At 45.2% G+C, this 22,223-nt stretch overlaps 2 protein-coding genes across 4 annotated transcripts in view; one reads left to right on the top strand and one right to left on the bottom strand.

Annotated features, from left to right (window-relative positions):
- The first annotated feature begins 635 nt into the window (after window positions 1-635).
- On the top strand, window positions 636-18,446 carry LOC110532892 (FERM domain-containing protein 7). The gene is made up of 12 exons (XM_036987150.1): window positions 636-851; window positions 3,054-3,158; window positions 7,358-7,400; window positions 8,561-8,639; window positions 8,903-9,000; window positions 9,402-9,516; window positions 9,988-10,135; window positions 11,803-11,898; window positions 13,540-13,703; window positions 14,165-14,233; window positions 14,431-14,500; window positions 17,217-18,446. The coding sequence occupies exons 1-12, from the start codon at window positions 747-749 to the stop codon at window positions 18,312-18,314; spliced, it is 2,190 nt and encodes a 729-aa protein (XP_036843045.1). The 5' UTR covers window positions 636-746; the 3' UTR covers window positions 18,315-18,446.
- A 3,014-nt stretch (window positions 18,447-21,460) lies between these two features.
- The window catches only part of LOC110518232 (serine/threonine-protein kinase 26), an 18,773-nt gene continuing 18,010 nt past the window's right edge, over window positions 21,461-22,223 (bottom strand). For all 3 annotated transcript variants that reach the window (XM_036987148.1, XM_036987147.1, XM_036987149.1), the window contains one exon: window positions 21,461-21,950. In XM_036987148.1, coding sequence (XP_036843043.1) covers window positions 21,935-21,950 — 16 coding nt within the window. In that variant the 3' untranslated portion in view covers window positions 21,461-21,934. The remainder of the gene's footprint in view (window positions 21,951-22,223) is intronic.

The raw sequence follows: 22,223 nt of genomic DNA, 5'->3' as shown, positions 1-22,223 counted from the left end.
ATCCTGTCTCTGAGCTCTACGGATAATTCCTTCGACATCATGACTTGTTTATTGCTCTGACTTTCAGGGAAGTACTGTATCGTTCGACAAGGGGTGTGTCGGCTGTGTTGCTTTGCCCTGTGAGAATAATGTTGCTGTCTGACACCAACCTCTGTTGGTGTCAGACAGGTGATTGGTGACTGTGTGTGTGTGTGTGTGTGTGTGTGTGTGTGTGTGTGTGTGTGTGTGTGTGTGTGTGTGTGTGTGTGTGTGTGTGTGTGTGTGTGTGTGTGTGTGTGTGTGTGTGTGTGTGTGTGTGTGTGTGTGTTTGAGGATTACTAACATGATCACCTAAAATGGACTGGGACCACACACACACACACACACACACACACACACACACACGCATAGTCAACATGTTGCATCATAACGGGGAAAACATCGTTTAAATGATTTCTATTATCCACCACACCAAGTAACAGGATAGTGTGTGTGGGTTAACGCCAGCTGCCTTTACCAGACCCAGATCCATTTCTATAGGCTGCTGCTGTCTCACCGGTTGAGGTTTCAAACGCACAGAGCAGACAGAGGAGTGCGTAATTCGCGTCTTCATTTTGGAGACACAGTGGCATTTGGCAACTGGGAATTGAGGATTCTACTGCTACACAGGAATTTCCGGTATCGTTTACGTACTATTTTTGTTGTTGTTTTTGTTGTAAAGGTGTTTGGATTGGACCGGAACCAGAGAGAGAGAGAGGGAGAGAGAGATGGGGGACCGGCGCGGGAAGCTCCTCTCTCCCCGCGTCTCCAAGGGAACACTGCAGCTCCGCGTGATCTTTCTGGACAACAGCGAGCGCGTCTTTGAGGTCGAGGTAAATCAAAAACAATTATATCAATTATATTATTGTCTACAAGTTTCTGTAGAAAGACAACAGTCCAAGTGCCTGTAGCCTGTGATTCGACTAGAAGATAATACCACTTCGCAATTGCTGAAGCAATTACCAGAAACATATGGCACATCACAAGTTGGTTGTTTTTTACCTATCTGTTTAGTCTACAAAACGTCGCACTCATAACCCATGGCAAGATGGAAAGATATATAGATATGTGTGTATGTGTGTAGGGAGGGGGGATGGGTCGTTTGCTCGCGGTGTTGTCCTTGTAAAGTAGACTTTATTCCTCGTCCCATTATCTGCATGCATGCTTTCTCTGTCAGAGCGCGCGGGTGACCGGGGACTCACGGGCATTTACTGCAAGGATGGAGGGATGGAGAGTGAAACGGAAAAGAAAGGAGAAAGACCCCTTGCTGAGTGTGTTTTGACTAGGAGGTCAATATGGGGGGGGGGGGGGGGGGGGCATAGAGAGAGACAGAGAGAGAGAGATAGAGAGAGACAGAGATAGAGAGAGACAGAGATAAAATAGAGAGAGAGAGAGAGAGAGAGAGAAGAGAGAGAGAGAAAGAGAGAGAGAGAGAGAGAGAGAGAGAGACAGAGAGAAAGAGAGCGAGAGAGAGAGAGAGAGAAAGAGAGAGAGAGAGAGAGAGAGAGAGAGAGACAGACAGACAGACAGAGAGAGAAAGAGAGAGAGAGAGAGACAGAGAGAGAGACAGAGAGAGAAAGAAAGAAAGAGGGAGAAAGAGAGAGAGAGAGAGAGAGAGAGAGAGAGAGACAGACAGACAGACAGACAGAGAGAGAGAGAGAGAGAGAGAGACAGAGAGAGATGTGAATAGCCTTGAGGATAGTGGTATGTTAGTGTGTTGAGAAGGAAAAGGGTGAGTAGTACCCTATTCTTCCAGTGAGTTTGAATTGAGTAACCAGCTTCTCTGCCCCCAGGTTGAAATAACTATTAGCGGCCTGGACACAGAGAGAGAGACGGAAAGGGTGGATGGTGGATGGACGATATAAAGACGATATACATGCTAGTAACTAGAGATTAGAGTTTGTGTGTTCAGCACCATACCCACTACACTCCCCCTCTCCCTCTCTCTGGCCAGCTGACGGATCTAATCGGTAGTTTGATAGCCTAGTTGTTGAGAGTGTTGTAAGGGTGGACGTTAAACGTTGTTGATGACCGTTTACGGGACGGTTCTCTTCGCGCCTCGCTGTCCTGTAATGACACAATAATGAGCGGATGCAGGCGCGCCCCCGTCGTGTCAACAGGCCTAAAAACCAGGTTCGGTTGTGTCACAGTGCAAGAGAAGGAGTCACTCTCACGCCTCTCTCGTCTCCTCCGCTAGCGGCACCGGTAATTAACGACCGTGTGAGTCAGACCGAGCGGGAAGGACACAGCGCGTGACAGAACCGAGAACTCCCCTAAACAGTTGGGGAAAACGGATCCCAAAACAGAGACACTGTATTTTATCTACGTACATGGCGAGAGGGTAGCAGGTATCCTAGGTGTTAGAGCATTGGACTTAGTAACCGGAAGGTTGCTGGATCGATTCCCCGAGCTGACAAGGTAAAAAAAATCTGTCGTTCTGCCCCTGAACAAGGCAGTTAACCCCACTGTTCCCTGGTAGGCTATCATTGTAAATAAGAATTTGTTCTGAACTGACTTGCCCGGTTAAAATAAAGAGAACGATAATGATGAAGGATACGAAAAATACATATATGTTTTAAATTAGTTAAATATAGCCTAATAAATATATTTTAATCCTATTTTTGAATTGTTACATTTCATATAAAAGTTGTGGTAAAAAAATAAATATAGTAGAATGCACTAAACGTGTTTATTATGTGACAAACCTGTTAATAATTTATTCTAGAAAACATTGACCATATGTCTCTCGTGGGAAATCCATGGTCAGTTCCCTCAATGGGTCCCTCATCAAGCCATGCTAGCCTATAACACTAGATTTAGATGTTGCCTTTCTTTAAGCAGGTAAATCATTGAGAAAACATTCTCCTGTACAATACCCACCTTACCAAGATAAATCAAGCAAGCAATACACCGAAAAGCAAAATCTCTTAAAACAACAAATAAGATATTCATGACTCTTATCTCAATCTTGATTTTTTTTTTTTACCTTGTTGGTAACTGATGATTTCGGGTCTCTTCCTGTCTCTCCCCCACAGCAAAGGATCCTGGGATGTGACTTCTTCAACAAGGTGTGTGGCCACCTCAAGCTATTGGAGAAGGAATACTTTGGACTGGAGTTCAGACATCACACTGGTAGTTATGTAAGTTATATACATCACACTGGTAGTTATAGACATCACACTGGTAGTTATAGACATGACACTGGTAGTTATAGACATCACACTGGTAGTTATAGACATCACACTGGTAGTTATAGACATCACACTGGTAGTTATAGACATCACCCTGGTAGTTATAGACATCACACTGGTAGTTATAGACATCACCCTGGTAGTTATAGACATGACAGTTATAGACATGACAGTTATAGACATCACACTGGTAGTTATAGACATCACACTGGTAGTTATAGACATCACACTGGTAGTTATAGACATCACACTGGTAGTTATAGACATGACAGTTATAGACATCACACTGGCAGTTATAGACATCACACTGGTAGTTATAGACATCACACTGGTAGTTATAGACATCACACTGGTAGTTATAGACATCACACTGGTAGTTATAGACATCACACTGGTAGTTATAGACATCACACTGGTAGTTATAGACATCACACTGGTAGTTATAGACATCACACTGACAGTTATAGACATCACACTGGTAGTTATAGACATCACACTGACAGTTATAGACATGACAGTTATAGACATCACACTGACAGTTATAGACATCACACTGACAGTTATTGTCAAAGACTCCAGTCACCCAAGTCATAGACTTTTCCCTCTGCTACCGCACAGCAAGTGATACCGGAGCGCCAAGTCTTGGTCCAAGAGGCTCTTTAAAAGCCATAATTTATTTTCCTGTTATTTTACCAGGTAAGGACTGAGAACACATTCTCATTTACAGCAACGACCTGGGGAATAGTTACAGGGGAGAGGAGGGGGATGAATGAGCCAATTGTAAACTGGGGATTATTAGGTGACCGTGATGGTTTGAGGGCCAGATTGGGAATTTAGCCGGGACACTGGGGTTAACACCCCTACTCTTACAATAAGTGCCATGGGATCTTTTGATGACCACAGAGAGTCAGGACACCCGTTTAACGTCCCATCCGAAAGACAGAACCCTACACAGGGCAATGTCCCCAATCACTGCCCTGGGGGATTGGGATATTTTTTAGACCAGAGGAAAGAGTGCCTCCTACTGGCCCTCCAACACCAGCAGGATCTGGTCTCCCATCCAGGAACTGACTAGAACCAACCCTGCTTAGCTTCAGAAACAAGCCAGCAGTCGTATGCAGGGTGGTATGGGTGGTATAAGACTGTTGAACAATGAATCAAATGGCCACCCAGAAATATTTACCCTCTGTTTATAGTCACTTTACCCTTACCTACATGTACAAATTACCTCAACTAAACTGCACATTGACTCTGTACCGTAACACCCTGTATACAGCCTCCACATTGATTCTGTACCGTAATACCCTGTATATAGCCTCCACATTGACTCTGTACCGTAATACCCTGTATATAGCCTCCACATTGACTCTGTACCGTAATACCCTGTATATAGCCTCCACATTGACTCTGTACCGTAATACCCTGTATATAGCCTCCACATTGACTCTGTACCGTAATACCCTGTATATAGCCTCCACATTGACTCTGTACCGTAATACCCTGTATATAGTCTCCACATTGACTCGGTACCGGTACCCCCTGTATATAGCATCCACATTGACTCTGTACCAGTACCCCCTGTATATAGCATCCACATTGACTCTGTACCGGTACCCCCTGTATATAGTCTCCACATTGACTCTGTACCGGTACCCCCTGTATATAGCCTCCACATTGACTCTGTACCGTAATACACTGTATATAGCCTCCACATTGACTCTGTACCAGTACCCCCTGTATATAGCCTCCACATTGACTCTGTACCGTAATACCCTGTATATAGCCTCCACATTGACTCTGTACCGTAATACCCTGTATATAGCCTCCACATTGACTCTGTACCATAATACCCTGTATATAGCCTCCACATTGACTCTGTACCGTAATACCCTGTATATAGCCTCCACATTGACTCTGTACCGTAATACCCTGTATATAGCCTCCACATTGACTCTGTACCGTAATACCCTGTATATAGCCTCCACATTGACTCTGTACCGTAATACCCTGTATATAGCCTCCACATTGACTCTGTACCGTAATACCCTGTATATAGCCTCCACATTGACTCTGTACCGTAATACCCTGTATATAGCCTCGATATTGTTATTTTAATGTTTTACTTTTCATTTTATTTTTGACTTTAGTTTATTGAGTAAATCTTTTCTTAACTCCATTCATTGAACTGTAATGTTGGTAAGTAAGCATTTCTTGGAAAGGTGTGATTTTTTTAAATTTGCTGTAAATTAAAGACATCGCTCTGACAGTTATGTTATACACATCACTCATAGCCTGGTTCCTCTCTAGGTTTCTTCCTGGGTTTCTGGCCTTACTAGGGAGTTTTTCATAGTCAACGTACTTCTACACCTGCATTACTTGCTGTTTGGGGGGTTTTAGGCTGGGTTTCTGTACAGCACTTTGAGACATCTGCTGATGTAAGAATGGATTTATAAATACATTTGATTGATTGATTTTGGAGGTTCTGTAAGTTATAGACCTACTAGACAGGTCAGTATAACCTACTAGACAGGTCAGTATAACCTACTAGACAGGTCAGTATAACCTATTAGACAGGTCAGTATGACCTACTAGACAGGGAGGTCAGTATAACCTACTAGACAGGGAGGTCAGTATAACCTACTAGACAGGTCAGTATAACCTACTAGACAGGGAGGTCAGTATAACCTACTAGACAGGTCAGTATAACCTACTAGACAGGGAGGTCAGTATAACCTACTAGACAGGTCAGTATAACCTACTAGACAGGTCAGTATGACCTACTAGACAGGGAGGTCAGTATAACCTACTAGACAGGGAGGTCAGTATAATCTACTAGACAGGGAGGTCAGTAATAGCCTACTAGACAGGGAGGTCAGTATAACCTACTAGACAGGTCAGTATAACCTACTAGACAGGTCAGTATAACCTACTAGACAGGTCAGTATAACCTACTAGACAGGTCAGTATGACCTACTAGACAGGGAGGTCAGTATAACCTACTAGACAGGGAGGTCAGTATAACCTACTAGACAGGTCAGTATAACCTACTAGACAGGGAGGTCAGTATAACCTACTAGACAGGGAGGTCAGTATAACCTACTAGACATGGAGGTCAGTATAACCTACTAGACAGGGAGGTCAGTATAACCTACTAGACAGGCCAGTATAACCTACTAGACAGGGAGGTCAGTATAACCTACTAGACAGGTCAGTATAACCTACTAGACAGGTCAGTATGACCTACTAGACAGGGAGGTCAGTATAACCTACTAGACAGGGAGGTCAGTATAATCTACTAGACAGGGAGGTCAGTATAACCTACTAGACAGGTCAGTATAACCTACTAGACAGGGAGGTCAGTATAACCTACTAGACAGGGAGGTCATTATAACCTACTAGACAGGGAGGTCAGTATAACCTACTAGACAGGTCAGTATAACCTACTAGACAGGGAGGTCAGTATAACCTACTAGACAGGGAGGTCAGTATAACCTACTAGACAGGGAGGTCAGTATAACCTACTAGACAGAGAGGTCAGCATAACCTACTAGACAGGGAGGTCAGTATAACCTACTAGACAGGTCAGTATAACCTACTAGACAGGGAGGTCAGTATAACCTACTAGACAGGGAGGTCAGTATAACCTACTAGACAGGGAGGTCAGTATAACCTACTAGACAGGGAGGTCAGTATAACCTACTAGACAGGGAGGTCAGTATAACCTACTAGACAGGGAGGTCAGTATAACCTACTAGACAGGGAGGTCAGTATAACCTACTAGACAGGGAGGTCAGTATAACCTACTAGACAGGGAGGTCAGTATAACCTACTAGACAGGGAGGTCAGTATAACCTACTAGACAGGGAGGTCAGTATAACCTACTAGACAGGGAGGTCAGTATAACCTACTAGACAGGGAGGTCAGTATAACCTACTAGACAGGTCAGTATAACCTACTAGACAGGGAGGTCAGTATAACCTACTAGACAGGTCAGTATAACCTACTAGACAGGGAGGTCAGTATAACCTACTAGACAGGTCAGTGTAACCTACTAGACAGGGAGGTCAGTGTAACCTACTAGAGAGGGAGGTCAGTATAACCAGTGTGTTGGTTTGGAGTTGTGCCGTAATGTTTGTTTCTCCTTCCAGGTGTGGCTGGAACAGTTGAAACCTCTAGCCAGTCAGATAAAGAGTAAGTCTGTGTTTTGTCGTGTGTGAGTGATTAGTAACTAAGTGATAACGGTGTCTTGTGAAAGTTTTCACCCCCCCTTTGGCATTTTTCCTGTTTTGTTGGCTTACAACCTATAATTAAAATGTATTTTTGGTGGGTTTGTGTCATTTGATTTACACGACAGGTCTTCCACTTTAAAGATGCAATAATATTTTTTATTTTGAAACAAACAACAAATAAGACAACGATACAGAAAACTATTCACCCCCACAAAGTCAATAATTTGTAGAGTCACCTTTTGCAGCAATTACAGCTGCCTAGTCTCTTGGGGTATGTCTCTATAAGCTTGATACATCTCGCTACTGGGATGTTTTCCCATTCTTCAAGGCAAAACTGCTGCAGCTCCTTCAAGTTGAATGGGTTCCGCTGGTGTACAGCAATCTTTAAGTCATACCACAGATTCTCAATTGGGATTGAGGTCTGGGCTTTGACTAGGCCATTCCAAGACATTTAAATGTTTCTCCTAAAACCACTCAAGTGTTGCTTTAGCAGTGTGCCTCCCAGTGGCTAGATGAACCAAGATATTCTTTCCATTTTTTAATCATGGATTTATTATTGATCTCTACTTCTCCACAACTTTGTCCCTGACCTGTTTTGGAGAGCTGCTTGGGTCTTCATGGTGCCGCTTGCTTAGTGGTGTTGCAGACTCTGGGGCCTTTCAGAACAGGTGTATATATACTGAGATCATGTGACTGATCATGTGACACTTAGATTGTACGCTGGTGGACTTTATTGTGTGACTTCTGATGGCGATTGGTTGCACCAGATCTTATTTAGGGGCTTCATAACAAAGGGGGTGAACACATATTACACACAACACTTTTCCTTTTTTTATATATATATATAATTTTAAAAAATAATTAATAATAATTTTTGGAAACAAGTCATTTTTTTCATTTCACTTTCACCAATTTGGAATATTGTGTGTCCATTACATGAAATCCAAATAAAAATCTATTTAAATAACAGGTTGTAATGCAACAAAATAGGAAAAAAACGCCAAGGGGGATGAATACTTTTGCAAGACACAGTATAGTTATTTTTCTTTCATTGTGGTTAACTTTATCCCCCCCCCCCCTTCTCTCTCCTTACCTCTCTCCCTTTCCGTCTCCATCTCTCAGACACCAGTGATCTGTTCTTCAGATTCATTGTCAAGTTCTTTCCTCCAGACCCAGGACAGCTGCAGAGAAGACTCACAAGGTGTGTGTTTGAGTGACGCGCCTTCCTCAGATACATTAGTCAGGGACAGTGTTTATATAAGTAGAGGATCCATCACTAGGGCCGTCGTCAGGGACAGTGTTTATATTAGTAGAGGATCAATCACTGTGTATCTATCTATCTGACCCAGGTGTACAGTAGGTATATCTACTGTATGTCTTCTCTCTACCAGGTGTCTGTTTTCTCTGTAATGACAACAGTTCTGTGTGTGTAACCTCTCTCTCCTCTCCTCTCCTCTGTTCCAGGTATCTGTTTTCTCTCCAGATAAAGCAGGACCTCTCTACAGGCAGTCTTACCTGTAATGACAACAGCGCCGCCCTGCTGGTCTCCCATATACTGCAGTGTGAGTCAAACCCAATCCAAGAAACACCTGGGTTGTGTTCACGAGAAAGGAAACAGAAGCCAATGGGGCGGAGACAGGCAGGGAACTTGTCGAATAAGATTATTTTGTTCTTCTGTCGTACAATATATACATTTTTTTTACGTTTTGCCAACACTAATATATATACAACCCTGCCATTCACTTTCTAGATTACATTTATTCCTGTCCTTGGATAATATCCGTAACTCACTCGTCGAAGTTAACCTACCTGAAATGACTTACTTACTTGCTGTGTGTGTGTGTGTTTGTGTTTGTACATTCGTTGTTTACCTTTGTGCGTGTGTGTGTATGTGTGCATGTGTTCGTCCATGCTTGAGGCGTGCACGTGTGCTTCCGTTCGTGCACGTGTGTGTATTGTACAGCAGAGCTGGGAGACTACAAGGAGGAGTTGGACATCCACCATCTAGAGATGAGAAGATACGTCCCTAACCAGGAATACCTGGACCACAAGATTATGAAGTTCCACAGGAAACACAGGTTAGCACTTTAGCATTAGCATCTACTGTCACTGTCATATAGATCCTATGGTCCCTGTGGGAAGCACTTCCCTAGCATTAGCATCTACTGTCGCTGCCATCGAGATCCTATGGCCCCTGTCGAAAAACTTCCTTAGCATTAGCATCTACTATCACTGCTATAGAGATACTATGGTCCATATGGAAGCACTTCCTTAGCATTAGCATCTACTGTCACTGCCATCGAGATCCTATTGTCCCTGTGGAGGCACTTCCTCAGCATTAGCATCTACTGTCACTGTCATAGAGATCCTATGGTCCCTGTGGAAGCACTTCCTTAGCATTAGCATCTACTGTCACTGTCATAGAGATCCTATGGTCCCTGTGGAAGCACTTCCTTAGCATTAGCATCTACTGTCACTGCCATTGAGATGCTATGGTCCCTGTGGAGGCACTTCCTTAGCATTATTGCCTGATTGGTTGATTGTTCCAGGGGTCACTCTCCTGCGGACTCAGACGTCCATCTGTTGGAGGTTGCTAGGAAACTGGACATGTACGGTATCCGCCCCCACCCTGCCCACGATGGCGAGGGCATAAGACTCAACCTGGCCGTCACACACTCTGGGGTACTGGTGTTCCAGGTACACACACACACTCTGGGGTACTGGTTTTCCAGGTACACACACACACACACACACACACACACACACACACACACACACACACACACACACACACACACACTCTGGGGTACTGGTGTTCCAGGTACACACACACACACACACACTCTGGGGTACTTGTGTTCCAGGTACACACACACACACACACACACTCTGGGGTACTGGTGTTCCAGGTACACACACACGCACACACACACTCTGGGGTACTGGTGTTCCAGGTACACACACACACACTCTGGGGTACTTGTGTTCCAGGTACACACACACACACACACACACACTCTGGGGTACTGGTGTTCCAAGTACACACACACACACACACACTCTGGGGTACTGGTGTTCTAGGTACACACACACACACTCTGGGGTACTGGTGTTCCAGGTACACACACACACACACATACACACACACTCTGGGGTACTGATGTTCCAGGTACACACACACACACACACTCTGGGGTACTGGTGTTCCAGGTACACACACACACACACACACTCTGGGGTACTGGTGTTCCAGGTACACACACACACACACATTCTGGGGTACTGGTGTTCCAGGTACACACACACACACACACACACTCTGGGGTACTGGTGTTCCAGGTACACACACACACACACACACACACACACACTCTGGGGTACTGGTGTTCCAGGTACACACACACACACACACAAACACTCTGGGGTACTGGTGTTCCAGGTACACACACACACACACACACTCTGGGGTACTGGTGTTCCAGGTACACACACACACACACACACACTCTGGGGTACTGGTGTTCCAGGTACACACACACACTCTGGGGTACTGGTGTTCCAGGTACACACACACACACACTCTGGGGTACTGGTGTTCCAGGTACACACACACACACACACACACACACACACTCTGGGGTACTGCTGTTCCAGGTACACACACACACACACACACTCTGGGGTACTGGTGTTCCAGGTACACACACACACACACACACACCCACTCTGGGGTTCTGGTGTTCCAGGTACACACACACACACACACAAACACACACACGCACACACACACACACACACACACACACACACACACACACACTCTGGGGTACTGGTGTTCCAGGTACACACACACACACACACACTCTGGGGTACTGGTGTTCCAGGTACACACACACACACACACACACACACACACTCTGGGGTACTGGTGTTCCAGGTACACACACACACACACACACACACACTGGGGTACTGGTGTTCCAGGTACACACACACACACACACTCTGGGGTACTGGTGTTCCAGGTACACACATACACACACACACACACACACACACACACACACACACACACACACACACACACACACACACACACACAGCCTTGTATAACTAACCTTCTTGGGACACACAATTCACTCCCATTCAACCCTACTGTAAAACTAACCATGAACCTGAAAAACCTAACCCTAAAACAGACCCTAGCTCTTCACCCTAAACCTGAATCTAACCTTAACCATAAACCCCATGTAAATACTATTTGACTTTGTGGGGACTAACAAAAATTGTTGTTTGTTTACTATTATTGTAGTATGTCCACACGTCCAAACTCTGACCAATCTCCTGTCTCCTCTCGTCTCCAGGGCAACACTAAGATCAACACGTTCAGCTGGGCCAAGGTCCGTAAACTGAGCTTCAAGAGGAAACACTTCCTCATCAAACTACACGACCAAATAGGGGTGAGACGCCTAATAACCAATCATATTCACTTCCTCATCAAAGTACATGACCAAATAAGGGGTGAGACTCCTATTACCCAATCATATTCACTTCCTCATCAAACTACACGACCAAATAGGGGTGAGACTCCTATTGCCCAACCATATTTACTTCCTCATCAAACTACATGACCAAATAAGGGGTGAGACTCCTAATACCCAACCATATTCACTTCCTCATCAAACTACACGACCAAATAGGGGTGAGACTCCTATTGCCCAACCATATTTACTTCCTCATCAAACTACACGACCAAATAAGGGATGAGACTCCTATTGCCCAACCATATTTACTTCCTCATCAAACTACATGACCAAATAAGGGGTGAGACTACTATTACCCAACCATATTTACTTCCTCATCAAACTACATGACCAAATAAGGGATGAGACTCCTATTGCCCAATCATATTCACTTCCTCATCAAACTACATGACCAAATAAGGGATGAGACTCCTATTGCCCAACCATATTTACTTCCTCATCAAACTACATGACCAAATAAGGGATGAGACTCCTATTGCCCAACCATATTTACTTCCTCATCAAACTACATGACCAAATAAGGGGTGAGACTACTATTACCCAACCATATTTACTTCCTCATCAAACTACATGACCAAATAAGGGATGAGACTCCTATTGCCCAATCATATTCACTTCCCCATCAAACTACATGACCAAATAAGGGGTGAGACTCCTAATACCCAACCATATTCACTTCCCCATCAAACTACATGTCCAAATAAGGGGTGAGACTCCTAATACCTAACCATATTCACTTCCTCATCAAAGTACACGACCATATAAGGTCCGGGACTCCTATTACCCAACCATATTCACTTCCTCATCAAAGTACATGACCATATAAGGTCCGGGACTCCTATTACCCAACCATATTCACGTCCTCATCAAAGTACATGACCATATAAGGTCCGGGACTCCTATTACCCAACCATATTCACTTCCTCATCAAACTACATGACCATATAAGGTCCGGGACTCCTATTACCCAACCATATTCACTTCCTCATCAAAGTACATGACCATATAAGGTCCGGGACTCCTATTACCCAACCATATTCACGTCCTCATCAAAGTACATGACCATATAAGGTCCGGGACTCCTATTACCCAACCATATTCACTTCCTCATCAAACTACATGACCATATAAGGTCCGGGACTCCTATTACCCAACCATATTCACTTCCTCATCAAACTACATGACCATATAAGGTCCGGGACTGCTATTACCCAACCATATTCACTTCCTCATCAAACTACATGACCATATAAGGTCCGGGACTCCTATTACCCAACCATATTCACTTCCTCATCAAACTACATGACCATATAAGGTCCGGGACTGCTATTACCCAAGTCTGTTCTATTCAACTTTGTAAGACTGTTTCATATAATATAATTCCTCTGCCCACCGAAGTGTATTTACATATCTCACATTTTCAGGAATTAATAACAGTGTTTTTCAGGACATTTCAAGAGAAGATACATTTTAGTGTGTACAACTTCTTTAAAGTGTACAACTTCTTAACCCCAAAAAAACATATATACCTGTATTTACCACGCGTGTGCCCACCAGCCGTCCCGTAAGGACACGGTAGAGTTTGCGATGGCGAGTCGAGACGTTTCTAAGTCCTTCTGGAAGACCTGCGTTGAGTACCATGCCTTCTTCAGACTGGCCAAAGAGCCACAGTCACGCAGCAAGACTCTGCTGTCCAGCAAAGGATCCAGCTTCAGATACAGGTACAGACACACATACAGATACACTGGGTACAGACACACATACAGATACACTGGGTACAGACACACATACAGATACACTGGGTACAGACACATACTGGGTACAGACACACATACAGACACACTGGGTACAGACACACATACAGACACACTGGGTACAGACACACTGGGTACAGACACACTGGGTACAGACACACATACAGATACACTGGGTACAGACACACTGGGTACAGACACACTGGGTACAGACACACATACAGACACACTAGGTACAGACACACATACAGACACACACTGGGTACAGACACACACTGGGTACAGACACACTGGGTACAGACACACGGGGTACAGACACACACTGGGTACAGACACACACTGGGTACAGACACACACTGGGTACAGACACACTGGGTACAGACACACTGTGTGTTCAGGTGATTGATACTGAATGTGTTCTGTGTCAGTGGCAGGACCCAGAAACAGCTGATGGAGTATATGCCCACAGGGGAGAAAAAACACAGACCTTTCGAAAGGTGGGAAGACAGTGTGTGTGTGTGTGTGTGTGTGTGTGTGTGTGTGTGTGTGTGTGTGTGTGTGTGTGTGTGTGTGTGTGTGTGTGTGTGTGTGTGTGTGTGTGTGTGTGTGTGTGAGGGTGTGTGTGTGTGTGTGTGTGTGTGTGTGTGTGTGTGTGTGTGGGTGGGTGTTAAAACCCTGTCTCTTTCTCCATTAGGTCCTACTGTAAGTCAGAGTCCAGACAGTGTAGATCGTCTCCTGACCTCCTCACAGACGTCTCCAAACAGGTAAACTATCAATCTACTCTACCTAGCAACCACAGGGAAAAAAAATCTATCTACTCTACCTAGCAAACACAGGGAGAAAAATCGACTCTACTCTACCTAGCAACCACAGGGAGAAAAATCGACTCTACCTAGCAACCACAGGGAGAAAAATCGACTCTACCTAGGAACCACAGTGAGAAAAATCGACTCTACCTAGCAACCACAGGGAGAAAATCGACTCTACCTAGCAACCACAGGGAGAAAAATCGACTCTACCTAGCAACCACAGGGAGAAAAATCGACTCTACCTAGCAACCACAGGGAGAAAAATCGACTCTACCTAGGAACCACAGGGAGAAAAATTGACTCTACCTAGGAACCACAGGGAGAAAAATCAACTCTACCTAGCAACCACAGGGAGAAAAATCGACTCTACCTAGCAACCACAGGGAGAAAAATCGACTCTACCTAGGAACCACAGTGAGAAAAATCGACTCTACCTAGCAACCACAGGGAGAAAAATCGACTCTACCTAGCAACCACAGGGAGAAAAATCGACTCTACCTAGCAACCACAGGGAGAAAAATCGACTCTACCTAGCAACCACAGGGAGAAAAATCGACTCTACCTAGGAACCACAGGGAGAAAAATTGACTCTACCTAGGAACCACAGTGAGAAAAATCGACGCTACCTAGCAACCACAGGGAGAAAAATCGACTCTACCTAGCAACCACAGGGAGAAAAATCGACTCTACCTAGCAACCACAGGGAGAAAAATCTATCTACTCTACCTAGCAAACACAGGGAGAAAAATCGACTCTACTCTACCTAGCAACCACAGGGAGAAAAATTGACTCTACCTAGCAACCACAGGGAGAAAAATCGACTCTACCTAGCAACCACAGGGAGAAAAATCGACTCTACCTAGCAACCACAGGGAGAAAAATCGACTCTACCTAGCAACCACAGGGAGAAAAATCAACTCTACCTAGCAACCACAGGGAGAAAAATCGACTCTACCTAGCAACCACAGGGAGAAAAATCAATTTACTGAAAAATCTAGAATAATAGTAATGATGATAATAATGTGAATAATAGTAATGATGATAATAATGTGAATAATAGTTTGCCATATTATGTGTCTCGAGGTGATATGGAGGGGGATTTTCAAATCAAACTTTATTAGCTACATGTACCTTACAAGCCCTTAAACCAACAATGCAGTTAAGAAAAATACCAATAAAAAAATAAAAAATAAAAATAACTAAAAAAACAACTAACTGAATAAAAATAATTAAAGATCTGCAGTAAAATAACAATAGCGAGGCCATATATACAGTGGGGCAAAAAAGTATTTAGTCAGCCACCAATTGTGCAAGTTCTCCCACTTAAAAAGATGAGAGAGGCCTGTAATTTTCATCATAGGTACACTTCAACTATGACAGACAAAATGAGGGGAAAAAATCCAGAAAATCACATTGTAGGATTTTTAATGAATTTATTTGCAAAAGATGGTGGAAAATAAGTAACGTTGTCCAGGCACCACCTGGCCAGGTCTCTGATAGGCTGACTTGTCGCTGTCGGTGATCAGGCCTACCAATGTTGTGTCATCTGCAAACTTAATGATGGTGTTGGGAGTCGTGCAGTCATGAGTGAACAGGGAGGGGGGACTGGAAGGGGAAGTCGTCACCATCGGTAACAAAGATATTTCAAGGGAAATATTACAAAAGATGAGTTGTATTATAGGTGGAGTCGGTCTTCCCTTATCTCCAGTCCGCATTTGTTTTTCATATAATAATTGAGTGTGAACATACCATGGATAAAGACTGACGTGTCGTTGAATGTCGATCCTGACCCCCCCTGAGTCTGTCTCCTGACCCCCCCTGAGTCTGTCTCCTGACCCCTCCTGAGTCTGTCTCCTGACCCCCCCTGAGTCTGTCTCCTGACCCCCCCCCTGAGTCTGTCTCCTGACCCCCCCCTGAGTCTGTCTCCTGACCCCCCCTGAGTCTGTCTCCTGACCCCCCCTGAGTCTGTCTCCTGACCCCCCCCTGAGTCTGTCTCCTGACCCCCCCCCTGAGTCTGTCTCCTGACCCCCCCTGAGTCTGTCTCCTGACCCCCCCTGAGTCTGTCTCCTGACCCCCCCCCTGAGTCTGTCTCCTGACCCCCCCTTATTCTGTCTCCTGACCCCCCCTGAGTCTGTCTCCAGACCTTATTCTGTGAACAGTTAACGAGCTTAAGGTTAACTGCCGTGTACTGGGGCAGAACGACAGCTTATTTTCCTTCTTTTTTTAACCTTGTCAGCTCGGGGATTCGATCCGGCAACCTTTCGGTCACAAGTCCAACGCTCTAACTACTAGGCTACCTGCCGCTCCTGTTTTCCATTTTTCATATACTTTTACTTGATATATATTTATAGTGGGGGATGAATCAATCAAATTAATCTGAATATGGGAGGGGGGGGGGGGGGGGGGACATGTCCCAATTTCACCTATGAGGAAAACACAGAGCAGACTAACCTCTTTGGTTCAAGACCTGCTTCATGTAAAATATTTAGTGCTTGGAAAATAAATACATGTGATTCTGGAGGACAACATGAAAACCGTTTGTTTCCAACGAGGGTATCTAGGCAACCCTACCAATGACAAATTCAATAATCTACATGAACATGTTTATCCACCTCTTGCTGTTTTTTGTGTATGTGTGTGTGTGTGTGTGTGTGTGCGCGCGCATCTCCAGCTCTACGAGCAGTCCCACTCGTTCCCGCGCCCCGGAAGCCACAGCGAAGAGGAAGTGGAAAGACAACAACAGGAAGTGGGAGGAGCTAACCCTAAACGTAGCCAATCAACTGTCGAAGTGGTCTTCTCCACGGAACTGCAGCGGTCCCGCCTCCCACAAGCTTTCCACCAATCACTGGCCTCTCCTAAGCAAAGGTCCGCCTCTACATCGGTAGACATCCAGGAGAGGAGGGCAGGGGAGCAACGGCAGGGAGGGGCGGGGCATCACCACGGTAACAGCAGGGCCAGACTTCGGCCCAAACCCCAGCCTGCCTCCGACGCGCAGCAATTGGTCCTCCTATATCCCAATAACCCTGCCTACCAGTTCCATCCAGTCCTTCCAACGTTCCCATTGGCCAGCTATCCGCACGGACATGCCTACTTTTTGGACGGTGCCGTAACCTCATTGGAGCGTCTCCCGCAGATGCAACGCTTAGACCACACCCTGTTGGAGGGGCTGACACACCCTTCTCTCTACACACGCTCTGATTCGTCTTCCCTGTCGCCACTCAGGCGGAATCTCCGTCCATCCGGGCTGGGATTGACCAGGGTCTACCACGGTGGGTTCTTGAGCGGAAACGCAGCCAGGAGTTTCGACGTCGGGAGAATAGAGGCGGGACATTACAGCGACGACTCCAACTTCCTGCCTGGACTTCCTCGTCGTGCCACCAGCCAACCGGACGTTAAGCTCCCCAGAGTAGTCCCCGCCTCCAACCCCGCCTCTGAGTTCCGTCCCTTAGGTTACTACCCCCACCTATCACGTCACCAGACTCCACAAAGACCCTCCTACCTGCCTCTAAACTCCTCCCCCTTGCCAGACCGGCCCACCTCGCTGTGTGTTCTAGGGGGGGCTGGTGGAAGCTACAGTGATTCAGACCCAGAGGTAATCTACCCATACTACTGCCCAGTACCCCCGTTGGGTAAAGTGGTACGGTCCAATGCTCTGGCTAGGATGAGATTTTCCTCTGGGAGTTTACAACTGGAGGAGGAAGAGGGGGAAGAGGAGAGGTATAGCAGTGGGGGAGAGGGTACGCCTCGAATTACGAAACTGAGACTGTAGAATAGTGGTGTGTGGGAGTATAGATCAACAGGTGTTGTGTGACGTGTGTGTGTTATGTGTGTGTGTGTGGTCAGGGTGACATTTGGTGTATTCAGGATGTTTTGTACATTGAAGAGTTACTCCCCCCCCGAGATACCCCCCCTAGAGATTCCCCCCCCCCAGAGATCCCCCCCCCCCCGAGATACCCCCCTAGAGATACCCCCTCCTAAAGATACCCCCCCTAGAGATCCCCCCCCAGAGATACCCCCCCTAGAGATACCCCCCCCCTAGAGATACCCCCCTAGAGATACCCCCCCCTAAAGATACCCCCCCTAGAGATCCCCCCCCAGAGATCCCCCCCCAGAGATCCCCCCCCCAGAGATACCCCCCCCCTAGAGATACCCCCCCCCTAGAGATACCCCCCCCCCCAGAGATACCCCCCCTAGAGATACCCCCCCCCCCTAGAGATACCCCCCCCCCCTAGAGATATCCCCCCCTAGAGATACCCCCCCCCTAGAGATACCCCCCCCCCTAGAGATACCCCCCCCCCCTAGAGATACCCCCCCTAGAGATACCCCCCCTAGAGATACCCCCCCCCCCCCCCCCCCTAGAGATACCCCCCCCCCCCCCCCCCCCTAGAGATACCCCCCCCAAAAAAAGATGTTTACAGTGTTGCAGTGAACGTTCAGTTAACAGACGTGTCCGTTTTGTACAACTGTACAGGAAGTAGTGTATCCCGTTTCTATTGAAGGTTTTTGGTCTGAATTCATCTGTCAATAAAGTGTGTCATGTGTATGATGAGCAATGTGTCTTTACTTGAGATACGGAAACAAACATGATCTGTACACCATAAAGCATTTTATACTGAACAAAAAATCAATTGTAACATGCAACAATTTCTAAATATTTCACTGAATGGAATTGACCCCAACCCTGATATGGACCTGATCCTAGATCAGAACCCCAACCCTGATATGGACCTGATCCTAGATCAGAACCCCAACCCTGATATGGACCTGATCCTAGATCAGAACCCCAACCCTGATATGGACCTGATCCTAGATCAGAACCCCAACCCTGATATGGACCTGATCCTAGATCAGAACCCCAACCCTGATATGGACCTGATCCTAGATCAGAACTTCTAACTTCTACTGAGACACTTTTTGAAAAACGGGCCCAGGATATAAAATCAATTCCCATTTTACTAAACAGATTCAGAGGCGTTGACAATCAAACCAGCACATTGCCGAAACACAGAGGCCAAAAGGAAAAATAAATGAAGGCCAAAATTTAACATTTATTCCCCCTAAAAGAAAAGCTAAAAATAATTCAATTTTTTTTTTTAAATCGCACACAAATTAACTTTCAAACTTGTACAAAAGACTGTTAAACAAATCTTCCCCTCAGCATTTCTCCCAACACTCTATACTGGTACCAACACACACACACACACACACACACACACACACACACACACACACACACACACACAATGTTGATCAAACTATAGTTACAACATTACTCTTTCAACATCTATTGAAATATAAAAATGGACCACGCAACATTTTCAAACTTTCCCAGACATGTATGAACTACTAATCCCATGTAAAACCAAGAACATGTCATGTTTCAAATCTATCCCAACACACAGGTACATATTAAAAAAGTACATCCCTGAGTTATTTATTTTAGAATGGGAGAAGGAAATGTGAAAAAGGGTTCTAGATGGCTACGGAACTGGAAGGTCGGTGGGATGACATTTAACTGAATTCTAGAATAGAACACTGGGGATGAATGGCTACGGAACTGGAATGTCGGTGGGATGACATTCTAACTGAATTCTAGAATAGAACACTGGGGATGAATGGCTACGGAACTGGAATGTCGGTGGGATGACATTCTAACTGAATTCTAGAATAGAACACTGGGGATGAATGGCTACGGAACTGGAATGTCGGTGGGATGACATTCTAACTGAATTCTAGAATAGAACACTGGGGATGAATGGCTACGGAACTGGAATGTCGGTGGGATGATATTCTAACTGAATTCTAGAATAGAACACTGGGGATGAATGGCAGCCAGAACCCTACCCTCCTGAACACAGTTCTGCCAATCATTAAACAGTGTTGTACACTCTGCTGCCCTCTCTGTTGCTATGGATCTGATTAGGATCTATCCTGACCCGTCTCCTTGGCCCTAAACTCTTTTAATGTTGTCCAATCTGTATGGTGGAATCAATACAGTGGAAGCTCCACCACTATACTGTTTATACCTATCCAGACCCTACAGATACACTACTATACTGTTTATACCTATCCAGACCCTACAGATCCACCACTATACTGTTTATACCTATCCAGACCCTACAGATACACTACTATACTGTTTATACCTATCCAGACCCTACATATACACTACTATACTGTTTATACCTATCCAGACCCTACAGATCCACTACTATACTGTTTATACCTATCCAGACCCTACAGATCCACTACTATACTGTTTATACCTATCCAGACCCTACAGATCCACTACTATACTGCTTATACCTATCCAGACCCTACAGATACACTACTATACGGTTTATACCTATCCAGACCCTACAGATACACTACTATACTGTTTATACCTATCCAGACCCTACAGATCCACTACTATACTGTTTATACCTATCCAGACCCTACAGATCCACTACTATACTGTTTATACCTATCCAGACCCTACAGATACTCTACTATACTGTTTATACCTATCCAGACCCCACTACTATACTGTTTATACCTATCCAGACCCTACAGATACACCACTATACTGTTTATACCTATCCAGACCCTACAGATCCACTACTATACTGTTAATACCTATCCAGACCCTACAGATCCACTACTATACTGTTTATACCTATCCAGACCCTACATATCCACTACTATACTGTTTATACCTATCCAGACCCTACAGATACTCTACTATACTGTTTATACCTATCCAGACCCTACAGATACACTACTATACTGTTTATACCTATCCAGACCCTACAGATACACTACTATACTGTTTATACCTATCCAGACCCTACAGACCCCACCACTATACTGTTTATACCTATCCAGACCCTACAGATCCACTACTATACTGTTTATACCTATCCAGACCCTACAAATACACTACTATACTGTTTATACCTATCCAGACCCTACAGATCCACCACTATACTGTTTATACCTATCCAGACCCTACAGATCCACTACTATACTGTTTATACCTATCCAGACCCTACAGACATGAAAACATTGAGGGGGTTAGGACCAAGGGGTAGGCAGATAGTGATCTGTAACCAGCTGAGCGTTAATGAGGAATAAGCTCTGTGAATGAACAAGGCAACAGACGAGCTAGTTGGGGAAAGATCATCTCTATGTCTCGAGGTAGACAGTAGAGTAAAGTCTTATCTACTGAGACCCAAGATATTCAGCAAGAAAGGAACTTTGAGTTACATTACTGGTGTGTGTGTGTGTGTGTGTGTGTGTGTGTGTGTGTGTGTGTCGACATGACTAGACAGAACTTCTGCACTTCTTCTTTCTTCCCTCGTTTATCTGGAATTGTCCTCGAATCTCTCTTTATCCATCTCTTCTCTTTTATGTTGGAGTCAACCTGAGTGAGAGATAGAGACAGTCAGAGGAGGCAGACAGAGGAGATATACAGAGGAGACATACAGAGGAGACAGGCAGAGGAGACAGTCAGAGGAGACAGTCAGAGGAGACAGACAGAGGAGACAGTCAGAGGAGACAGTCAGAGGAGACAGACAGAGGAGACAGACAGAGGAGACAGACAGGGGAGACAGACAGGGGAGACAGACAGAGGAGAGACAGACAGAGGAGACAGTCAGAGGAGACAGGGGAGACAGACAGGGGAGACAGCGGGAGA

This window comes from Oncorhynchus mykiss, chromosome 9 (genome assembly GCF_013265735.2).
Source record: "Oncorhynchus mykiss isolate Arlee chromosome 9, USDA_OmykA_1.1, whole genome shotgun sequence".
Lineage (NCBI taxonomy): Eukaryota > Metazoa > Chordata > Actinopteri > Salmoniformes > Salmonidae > Oncorhynchus > Oncorhynchus mykiss.
This window is presented reverse-complemented; position numbering and strand designations above follow the sequence as displayed.

Coding starts and splice junctions, on each gene's coding strand:
- LOC110532892 (XM_036987150.1), top strand. CDS start 747: ATGGGGGACCGGCGCGGGAAGCTCCTCTCTCCCCGCGTCTCCAAGGGA. Junction 852..3,053: donor AGCGCGTCTTTGAGGTCGAG/GTAAATCAAAAA, acceptor TCTCCCCCACAG/CAAAGGATCCTGGGATGTGA. Junction 11,899..13,539: donor AACTACACGACCAAATAGGG/GTGAGACGCCTA, acceptor TGTGCCCACCAG/CCGTCCCGTAAGGACACGGT.